This window comes from Vicia villosa, linkage group LG1 (genome assembly GCF_029867415.1).
Source record: "Vicia villosa cultivar HV-30 ecotype Madison, WI linkage group LG1, Vvil1.0, whole genome shotgun sequence".
Classification (NCBI taxonomy): domain Eukaryota; kingdom Viridiplantae; phylum Streptophyta; class Magnoliopsida; order Fabales; family Fabaceae; genus Vicia; species Vicia villosa.
In genome coordinates this window covers 251987546-251999606 of record NC_081180.1, presented here as the reverse complement: position 1 = coordinate 251999606, position 12061 = coordinate 251987546, and the positions used below count along the sequence as shown (strand labels likewise).

Here is a 12061-nt window from a genome sequence, read left to right as displayed (position 1 = left end):
TAGCAGACTGATATAACACATAAAAAGAAAGGGTTAACAAACTTTCTAACTGCTGAACTAAATATTCTAACAGACTTAACCATCTAATAAATAAAGGGTAATGCTAACGAGTGCCCCAGGGGCACTGGTTAAGCATTCCAAATAAAGAAAATATTCAAGGTTCAATGTATTGAATACACAGAATATTCTTTAAAAAAGTTAAACATTTATGTTTTCAATGCATTGAATACATATATTTTAGGTAAAAACATATCTTTTTATTTTATTAAATGATGTTTAACTTACTTTTTTAATCTCTTAACCAGTGCCCCGAGGGCACTCGTTAGCATTACCCATAAATAAATAATGATATCCAACATAGTTGTTATGGAATATTATCATCTACCGATTTTGTGGATTGAGGGTGAACCTCCTGGGATATAGTTGAAAGGGATGTATTATTATTAGAATACCATTTTGACCAAAAGAGATAGTTCAGAAAGTTGAGGAAACTGAGTGCAGCCAGTAACCAATAGAAAAGGTCAAGTTTGTCTTTGTTGATATTGTTGTCATGAAGCCAACCACCAACACCATCACCACCTTTACTTGAAGTGATTTTATTCACCAATGAAACCAATAGTGAGCTTGTATAAAATCCAAATGAGAAGGAGCAATATGTAATTGAGGTAAGGAATGTCTGCATCCCTTTCAACGATTGCGTGTAGAGGAACTCAAATAGTCCAACTGCAGTAAACATCTCCGACATACCAAATATAATGAATTGTGGCGCAATCCAAAATATCGACAAAGTTTGGTTCATATTCAAAGCTGCATCCCTTCTCTTTTTCTCCATAATAGCTGCCGATACCATAGAAAATGTAACCAGAAACAAGCCAACTCCTATTCTCTGCAAAGGTGAGATTCCTGACTTACGACCTGTTATTTTTCTTGCAAAGGGGACAAATAAAGTATCATAGAGAGGGACTATAAGAATGAGCAAAACAAATGGAATGGCCTGAAGTGATGCTGAAGGGATACGAAACGATTTTGTGATATGTGTATCCATGACACTTCCTTGCTGGACTGAGAATGTTTGAAGTTGTGCCAAGACAGTGTTGGAAATGATAGTGCTTGCAAAAATGGGAATAACAGATAGTAATATTTTTGCTTGTTCAACTTGTTGAATACTGCACAATCTCCAAGAGCTTTCCTCCGTGTTGTTCCCCTCTTGTTGTATACAAGCCTTCTCCAAAAACCTCAACTTATTGTTATTGGTAGATGGAAAATTCTTGTTTCTTTTCAGAATTGCAGCCACATAAACCTGATCATATTAATTATCATATGAGGGTCCTTCATAGTTATATAAGACAATAACAAATGAGATATAAAATACATACTTGAACAATCGGGACGAAGATGGTTGGTTGTGGAGGCTTGTTGTTATAATATAGAGTTCCGGTTATGAATGATATGAAACCCATTACCATGGCGACTGCTGATACAGCAAAGCCGACATCCATGCCGAAATGAGTTTGAACCCAAACAATAATTGTTAGACCAATAAGGGCACCTAATGAGAATACAAAATAGGTTGCATTGAAGTAAGTTGAGAGCTTCTTGGATTGAGGATTATATTGGTGTGCTCCGTGAGAAATCATGTTAGGTTTAACACAACCACTTCCTAATGCCACCATGAATAATGCTATGTAGAATATGAAAGCCTCAAACCCCTTTGCTGGGATGCATATTAATTCTTTATTACATGGTAGTGGCTTCAATTGAGGAAAATGAGCTTGTACTGAGAGCAACATGAAACCCTGTTCATGTGCATATGCATGCATAATTAATATTTAAAGCGAAATGAAGGAGGTGAATAATTGGTATATATATATATATATATATATACTTACAGAAATTTCTATAAGGGCGAAGATAACGATGGTGGAAAAGGTGCCAAGAAAAGAGTCGGATAGAAAACCACCGAGGAGTGTGATGAGAAACATGGTACCAACAAAGTTAGTGACAATGTTTGCTGAATCAGGTAAAGAAAAGTGCATCTCGTTCATGAGATAAGTTATGAGGTTGTTTCCAACCGCAGCTATGGCCATTATTTCAAATGTTTGAAGTCCTGAATACATATATAAATATCATTGTAATAAATAAATAAAGGGAAATGCTAACCAGTGCAATGCCCTGAGGACACTCTGGTAGTAAGTAGATTGAAAACGAAAAAGGACATACCAAGAACAAAAGCAGCAGCTCTAGAACCACCGTGATATTTAGGATTGGAGGGTCTGCCTCTCCAATCAACCGTGGTAGAATTCTCAGCATCTTTAGAAAATGAAATATTATTATTATTATTATTATCCATTCTTTTTTATGTCTTGTCTTACTCTTTTCTCTTCTATTGACAATGATGAATTTTGATGCAACTTGTTCCATAATTTATAGTGCCTGAGGGTTGTTATTGTCTTCATTATTAGAGAATGTTGTTTCTTTATGTTGATGTGTTCTTACTTGTTTCTTTCTGGTAATGTTTTATTGTTTCGGTTGTTATATTAGTTGGCTCTATTCCGTTGTTCTTCTATTTTTTTTGTTTTGGAAGTTATGTTTATTTATCATGATATGTAAAATAAATTATTGTAATAATTTTAGATTCACTATTGACCAATATGGACGGTAAATTTTATTAAATTACTATTAAGAAATATATATTTAAAAAATAGTTTAGTTTTTTTATATTGATTGCATTTTTTAATAAAATATAAAGAATGTAATAATTTCAATTCAATAAAAAATAATATATATATATATATATATATATATATATATATATATATATATATATATATATATATATATATATATATATATATATATATATATATATATATATATATATATATATATATATATGTGGGCAATGTGACTTTTGGTGCTGCAGACAAAGGCAAAATTGTGGGCATAGGGAAGTTAGACTCTCACGGTCTCCCTTGTCAAAATGGTGTGTTACTTGTCGAAGGTCTCTCTACTAACCTCATTAGCATTAGTCAACTTTGTGATCAAGATCTATGAATCAACTTCGATTGCATATAATACATTCTCAATGTTAAGAATCATAGTCAGTTGATGAAGGAATCCAAATCAACTGACAAATGCTATATGTGGGTTTCTCACGAGAAAAATCACCCACAATCATGTATGGTCTCAAAGATTCATGAAACTAAGTTATGTCATAGAAGAATTTTTCACAAAAATCTCATAAGTACGAGGAAGATTTTCATTGAAAAAGTTATTATTGTTCTTTCATATTTCAAGATTGAAGAAGGCAAAATTTGTGCTGGCTTTCAAATAGGAAAGCATAACAAGATGTCACATAAGAAGGTCAAACATCTTATTATTACCCGTGTGCATGAACTCCTTCATATGGATCTCATGGGGTCTATGTAAGTTAAAAGTCTATATGGTAAGAAGTGTTTTTTGTCTGTATTGATGATTACTCAAGATACATATGGGTTGAGTTCATTCCCGAAATGTTAGACACCTTCACTACCTTTCAAGACCACGTAGAATTACTTCATTACTAATTCTATCATTTTCACTTTCAAGAGCTTTAACATGATTCTGATATGCTAAAATATATCTGTCTAGATCTTCATTTTTTACTAAGTGTTATTAAATTTGGTTGGCATATTTTTGTAGTCAACTATTTAGCAAGATGTCTCGAATGTTGTTGAGACATCTTGGCTCGGTTTTCCAGTGGCATGCTTTTTTGGCATAACCACTACAATATTTTCTATGTAAATAGTTTCATAATTTTACTCATTACATTATGATTTTTGTTTTCATAACCATTATAATATTTTCTATTTAAATAGTGAAAAAAGAAACCAACAACACACTTTTATTTTTACTATGAACTATGCCTACACGATAGACAAAATAATACACTTATGTAACTTTTATATCCACGATGCACCTCCCCTTGAAAATGTAATTAGTAATTTATAAGTTTATTTCGTAGGATCAACATCTCATGTCATATATGCATCTGTGTAGTCGGTCAACTTAGGTCATTTACTTCAAAAGCATAAACTCATTTGGAGGTTCAAACTATGTGTGTTATATATGTTTGTGTGCATACCATTACATGCATTATGCTTGCAACAACCGAAGCATGTGAGACCTTGTGCATCTCCTCCTTTTAAATTTCGCTTGTAGGACTTTGCTTTGAGCTAAGAATAAAGTGACTATCAAGAGGATTAGAAACTAACTTTGCTTTCTCCATATGAATCTGCTTCAATACCTTCTTGATATATTTTTCTTGTGATAACCACAACTATCATTTCTTTTGATCACAATAGATGGACATACCAAGAATATGTCATACAAGTCTCAAGTCTTTCATAGGAAAATATTTCTTTATTTCATTCTTCAACTTATTGATCTTTTCACTACTTTGTCCTACGATAATCATATTGTCGATATACAAAATTATTATGAAGAACTCGTCATCAACAAATATCTGTAGAATTCGTCATTCGGTATTCATGTTTAATCATGAAGAAATCAATCTTCATGTACCATTGACGAGGCGCAAGCTTAAGTCCATATTGTGAGATATTGGATCGAACTCTAGTATTGTCGAAGGGTAGCTTCTTGGTTCGACAGTTCGACAGAGTTAAGCATGAAGTCGAAGGATTGTTCACATGTTGGTGTCGAAGTGTGCATGCTGTAGTCGAAGATGGGTCTAGCATGCAGATGTCGAAGATGCTAGGGCTGTTAGCATGTTAAATTAGGTTTTAGTGTTTAAACCCTAATTTGTTAAGTTAGCCTGTTTATTAAGTTGGCTTGTGTAATGGGTCTTGCTGAAAAAACCCATTAGTTAGTATGTTAGGTTTTATTATAAATAGCATACTAGTCTCTCATCATTGCTAAGCTGCAAATCCTAATTTAGGGTGAGAGAGGTTATTTGTTATTCTTGTAAACTTGTAATCTTGTTTTAAGAGAAAGTAAAAGAATAGCAGTAATAACCAATATTTGTGTTCTCCTCTTCTTCCTTGTCCTTTATTCTTCTCTTGTATTATACTTTGTTCTTGGCATTGAATTCACAACAAATTGGTGCGGTGAGCATGGAGAAGATGCCTTCAACAAAGTATGAGATTGAAAAGTTCACCGGAGTGAATGATTTCGGTCTGTGGCGCTTGAAGATGAAAGCCCTACTGGTTCAGCAGGGTTGTTTGGAAGCGTTGAAGGGAGAGGCAGCCATGAATGCAGAATTGACGGCAGCGGAGAAGACAAATATGATCGAGAAAGCACACACACAATTTTGTTGAGCCTTGGTGATAAGGTTCTCCGGCAGGTATCAAAGGAGACGACGACATCAGGGTTATGGGTGAAACTTGAAAGTTTGTATATGACCAAATCGCTGGTAAATCGACTCTACCTGAAGCAAGCTTTGTATTCATTCAAGATGATTGAAGACAAAGTATTGGCTGAGCAGTTGGATATGTTCAACAAGCTGATTCTTGATCTTGAAAATATTGATGTGAAGATCGATGATGAAGATCAAGCGCTGTTTCTATTGTGTTCTTTGCCTCGATCACATGCTCACTTCAAAGAAACTCTCTTGTATGGAAGGGAGTCCCTGACGTTTGAAGAAGTTCAATCAGCCTTGTACTCTAAGGACTTGAATGAACGAAAGGAGCATAAACCTTTGACTGTTGGCGAAGGTTTGGCCGTTAAAGGAAAACTCTTACGAAAGGATGGTAAGTTCGGCAAGAAGAAAGGCAAAAGACAGTCGAAGACTTACAGTGGCGAAGCATCTGGCATTCGATGCTACCATTGTAAGAAGGAGGGTCACACAAGAAAGCTGTGCCCTGAACGCTTGAAATATCATGGAGGTAAGGATAATGGCAACGCTGCCATTGTTCAAGATGATTTCGAATCATCTGATGTTCTTGTGGTTTCAAGCAGTGACTCTAAGAAGGAGTGGATTATGGATTCAGGTTGCACTTGGCACATGACTCCAAACAAAGACTTGTTCGAGGAATTATGTGATCAAGATGGTGGATCAGTATTGCTGGGAAACAACAAGGCTTGCAAGATTGCAGGTGTTGGATCTGTGAGATTCAAGCTCCATGATGAGTCAATAAGGTTGTTGACTGAAGTCAGGTATGTTCCTGATTTGAAGAGAAATCGGCTATCTCTTGGTGAATTCGACAAGAAAGGATATTTTTTCCAAGGAGAGAAAAGTATCCTAAGAGTCATGAAGGGTTCGAAGGAAGTCTTGAGAGGCGTGAAGAAACAAGGCTTGTATACCCTTGAGGATGAAGTTGTAAGTGGTTCGACAAATGTTGCATCCACGAAACCTTTGTCGAAAACAGAAATCTGGCACATGAGATTGGGCCATGTCAGTGAAAGGGGTCTGGTCGAATTAGGGAAACAAAATCTGCTTGGTGGAGACAAAATCGAAAAGCTGAAGTTTTGTGAACCCTGTGTACTTGGAAAATATTGCAGAGTGAAGTTCAACAAAGGCAAACAAAGAGCACATGGATCCCTTGATTACATCCATGCTGATCTTTGGGGGCCTGCAAGGTGTCCATCACATTCAGGAGCAAGGTATTTTCTATCCATAGTAGATGATTATTCCAGAAAATTATGGGTATTCATCCAGAAGACTAAGGATGAAACTTTTGAGAATTTCAAAAGTTGGAAGAATCTGGTTGAAAATCAGACTGGCAGAAAGGTCAAGAGGTTGAGAACCGACAATGGCCTTGAATTTTGCAATGAGGCATTCGACAGTTTTTGTGTTGCCTCTGGTATTGCAAGGCATAGAACTACTGCAGGTACTCCACAGCAAAATGGTTTGGCTGAAAGGTTTAATCGAACTATTTTGAAGAGAGTCAGATGCATGTTGACTAGTGCGGGATTAACGAAGGTGTTCTGGGCTGAGGCTGTTTCGACAGCAACATATATGATAAACAGATGTCCTTCGACAGCGTTAGATATGAAGACACCTGAAGAAGTTTGGTCGGGACATCCACCAGATCTCGACAAATTGAGAGTATTTGGATGCGTAGCCTATGCTCACATTAGGCAAGACAAGGTCGAACCTAGAGCTCTGAAATGCATGTTCATGGGATACCCTGAAGGAGTCAAAGCTTATAGGCTATGGTGCCTAGAGCCAGGTCACAGGAGGTGTATCACCAGTCGAGATGTAGTTTTCAATGAAGCTGAAATGGCTTTTAAGAAAACTGATGATGTTGGTCGAAGTACAGAAACATCTGACGAAGAGCTGGAACAGGTAGATATGCCTGTTGAGGTGGAGCATGTTGATACTGAATTGCATATCCCAGATGAAGTCGAAGAAGAAGCAGAAGATGCTGAAGTTGAGGAAACTGACGATGACTACCTATTGTCGAGAGATAGGTCGAGAAGAGTCATCAAGCCACCTCAGAGACTTGGATATGCAGATCTTATAGCTTATGCCTTAATCTCTGCAAGTGAGGTTCTAGACGAAGAACCTAGAGACTATAAGGAAGTTATGAGGAGTCGAAATAAGACTGAATGGCTGAAGGCCATGGATGATGAGATGAAATCTCTTCATGATAATCATACTTGGGAACTGATCAAGAAACCTGTCGGGGCAAGGTTAGTCAGCTGTAAATGGATTTTCAAAGTTAAGGAAGGAATTGAAGGAGTGACGTCGAAAAGATACAAGGCAAGGTTAGTTGCAAGGGGTTTCACTCAGAAAGAAGGTGTCGACTTCAATGATGTGTTTTCTCCTGTTGTGAAGCATAGGTCCATTCGAATGTTGCTTGCCATGGTGGCACAGTTCGATCTTGAACTGGAACAGATGGATGTGAAGACTGCGTTCTTGTATGGTGATCTAGATGAAACGATCCTGATGAGGCAACCTGAAGGGTATGTCGAAAAGGGGAAGGAAGATTATGTGTGCAAGTTAAAGAGATCTCTGTATGGGCTGAAACAATCTCCTCGACAGTGGAATAGGAGATTCGACAAGTTCATGGCACGCATAAGTTTCATTAGAAGTCAGTTCGACCACTGCGTTTACTTCAGATTTCGACCTGGTAATTCATTTGTTATTTTGTTGCTTTATGTGGATGATATTCTCATAGCAAGCAACAGTGTTGAAGATGTGATGGGGGTGAAGGCTGAACTCAATAAGGAGTTCGATATGAAGGATCTGGGAGCTGCTTCCAGGATTCTTGGAATTGACATTCGGAGAGATAGAAAGAAGTCGAAGATATGCTTATCTCAAGAGGCATATCTACGGAAGATTCTTGAAAAGTATGGTATGTCGAATTCGAAGCCAGTTGTGACTCCAACAAACCCTCAATTCAAGCTGAGTATTGATCAGTGTCCCAGTACTGATGTCGAAAGAGCCTATATGAATAGCATCCCATATGCTAATATAGTCGGCTCTTTGATGTATGCTATGGTCTGTACTAGACCCGACATAGCATACGCAGTAAGTCTTGTAAGCAGGTACATGGCGAATCCTGGAAAGGCTCACTGGCAAGCATTGAAGTGGATTTTAAGGTACATAAATGGGTCTCTGAATAGAGTCCTAATTTATGGTGGAGCCTTGGGTGAAGATAGTAAAGCAGTAATAGAAGGATATGTCGACTCTGATTATGCAGGTTGTATAGATTCCAGAAAATCTATTTCTGGATATGTTTTCACTATGTTTGGCACTGCAATTAGTTGGAAAGCAACACTTCAGAAGGTTGTTGCTCTATCAACCACTGAAGCGGAGTATATTGCCCTAACTGAAGCTGTGAAAGAAGCATTGCGGCTTGAAGGTTTTGCGAATGAGCTGAAACTTCAAGGTCGAGGTATCACTGTTAAATGTGATAGTCAAAATGCAATACACTTGTCAAAGAATTCAGCCTATCATGAGAGAACTAAGCACATTGATGTGAGGCTGCATTTCGTCAGAGGAGTAATCGAGCGTGGAGAAGTCCAAGTGCTGAAGGTTTCGACTGAAGACAATGCTGCTGATATGATCACCAAGACATTGCCGAGTTGCAAGTTTTTCCACTGTATGCAGTTGAAAAACTTGCATACATGCATTATGCTTGCAACAACTGAAGCATGTGACACCTTGGGCATCTCCTCCTTTTAAATTTCGCTTGTAGGACTTTGCTTTGAGCTAAGAATAAAGTGACAACCAAGAGGATTTGCAACTAACTTTGCTTTCTCCATATGAATCTGCTTCAATGCCTTCTTGATATATTTTTCTTGTGATAACCACAACTATTATTTCTTTTGATCACAATAGATGGACATACCAAGAATATGCCATACAAGTCTCAAGTCTTTCATAGGAAAATATTTCTTTATTTCATTCTTCAACTTATTGATCTTTTCACTATTTTGTCCTACGATAATCATATTGTCAATATACAAAATTATCATGAAGAACTCGTCATCAACAAATATCTTCACAAACATGTAGAAGCCGTCATTCGGTATTCATGTTTAATCATGAAGAAATCAATCTTCATGTACCATTGACGAGGCGCAAGCTTAAGTCCATATAAACATTTTTTGAGCAGACAAACTCAATATTCTTTGCATTTAACTTTGAACCCCTGTGGCTTTTCAATGTAAATTTCTTCTTATAAACCGCCATGTAGAAACACAATCTTCACAGCTCAACATCTAGATTCAAACTTACATCCAAATCAAATATTAGCGGAATAGATGACATCTTTATAAATGGTAACGAAATATAGTCAAAGTCAATATGTTTATTTTAACTGAAGCCTTTCAAGACTAATATTTCCTTGTACTTGGGTCGTGAGCTATTCTCTCTGGTATTCAAGTTGTACACCTGTTTTTATGGTTTTTTTTACCTTTTGGTAAATTTACAAACTTATAACTTAGGTTCTCAAGTAAGAATTTCATTTCTCCTTGCATGACTCCTTATGGTCATTTACTATAGCTTCTTCATAAGACCCTGGTTCTCCCTCATAAGTGAGTATCACATATTATGTTTCATGATATTTGGTTTGTGGTGTATGCGTCATGCCAACCTTCTTAATTATGGCTCTGTAATATCTTGTTCTCCATTCTCATAGTATTCAACCATATCTTTACAGTCACCACCGCCACTTATATTACCATCTATAATTGTATCGTTATCAATTAGAGATTTATTTTAGACATCTCCAATATCTTTTATTACATATCTCTTATACTACTCTAGAAGAGGAATTTGATCAAAGTTGATGGGATATTCTCTATAAATAATTGGCTCAACTCTCTTTTAAATATCTTTAATATTCTGATGTTTAAAGAATACAACATATATGCTTCTAATAATTTTTTCTTGGCATGATACCAATACCTATACCTTAATTCTTCATTTCCTTATCCAAAGAAGATGTTTTCATTTGACTTGGAGTCAAATTTTGATCTCTCGTCTTATGGGACAAGAACAACTGCTCTACAACCAACACCTTCAAATGGTTATAAGATACACTATTACCTATCAAAACTTGTTTGAAACATCACCATTTAACAAAGATGAATGGGATAAGTGGATCAAATACAATCATCAAAGCTTCCCTAAAAAAACTCTTGGGTAACATGGCATGACATCTTTTTCACTTTTTAACAATATTTATCTCCACCCTCTCAACCACTCCTTTGTGCTAAGGAGTCTTCGAAACAAACCTTTCATGCTTTATTTTGGATCGTCTTTCTCTTGTAAAAGGTTTTTGAAATTCTGGTATTTAGATTTCAGATGTCCTAAGAGATGTCGAGACAATAATCTCCAAACAACACACAATGACAAGGTATATAAAAGTGCAGTGCGGAAACTTTAAAGAACACAAGTAATTGTTCACTCAGTTCGGTATCAACAATACCTACTCCGGGGGCTACCAAGCCAGAGATAAGTCCACTATGATAGTATCAATTCGAAGTACTATGCAAACAACCTCCGGTTCACACGTAAATAACCTCTGGTTTAGTGCCTTCTCACTTAATCACTACACGTGCTAACTTCTACCTAAGACTCGCCTAGGTATGAGGCCCTCCTCAATCCCCCTCAATCACAATCGTGATGATCAATTAAAAATATTAGAAGACACACTTCCAAAACGCAATCACTCAATGCTTAAAAGCTTATGAATGAACACAAAACTTACAACTCAATGAAAACACCAAACTCTTCCATCAAGATGATATTAGAGAGGCTCACAATAGACAAGACTGCACAAACCCTAACACAAATTACAATGTAAGTTCCACACAATACTAGGCTTGATGTTTGCTATTTAAAACAATCTTCTAGACTGGACTTGAGCTTCAAATCGCAGCAGGGCACTCCATGAAATACCTCGCAATCTTCTCCATGAAGATATGACTTCAATCATTAGTTTCCTAAATATTCTCCATATTTAGAAATCAATCAAATATCTTAAAAACATATACAGTCTCTTATCCCTAAAATCAAGCGCCACGTAGGATTGCATAATATTCCAAAATATTTCGCACCTGTACAATAAACAAACTTCAACAGATCCAGCTGTAGCTTTAGCAGACGCGATGTCGAATGGTTCCTGCATAAGACATCTTTCTCGACATGTCTCCTTTAGTTGAAGTGAATAGAACATCTTGTTCAACATATTTTCATAAGTTAGTTATACTAAACATAATGTCAATTATAACATAGAGAATTAAAAGTTTCTAATTTTGTCATTAATGTATATGCAAATATTTCTTGCACAACTAATGAAACACACTTTGATATATCCATTGTCAAAAAATTTCAACCGTTTTTTTTTTCCATCAAATTGCAATGATCATTGTACATTCCAATTGGCATTATCCATTTATTTTGCAATGGTGGGTAAAAATCTTTGCAATAGAAGATATCCTCACTTCCAAATGAAGTAGTTTGAAGAGGTTAACTTAATCATTGTTGTTGATGTAGTCGAGATTGATCCGTCCAATGTGAACAACAAAAATTAAATTGTGATGAGCTTAAGCTCTAAATACCACTTGTTAGTTAAATACACCTAATACAAGGTTACTGGATAATTGA

The 12061-nt window shown here is 36.2% G+C and overlaps 1 protein-coding gene across 1 annotated transcript; it reads right to left on the bottom strand.

The window, feature by feature from the left end:
• Positions 1 to 364: 364 nt before the first annotated feature.
• LOC131599229 (protein NRT1/ PTR FAMILY 4.4-like) lies at positions 365 to 2350 on the bottom strand. The gene is made up of 4 exons (XM_058871668.1): positions 2221 to 2350; positions 1890 to 2107; positions 1377 to 1796; positions 365 to 1300 (listed from the first exon to the last, which is right to left on the bottom strand). Exons 1-4 carry the CDS (start codon positions 2348 to 2350, stop codon positions 365 to 367), a joined length of 1704 nt encoding a protein of 567 aa, XP_058727651.1.
• Positions 2351 to 12061: the final 9711 nt, after the last annotated feature.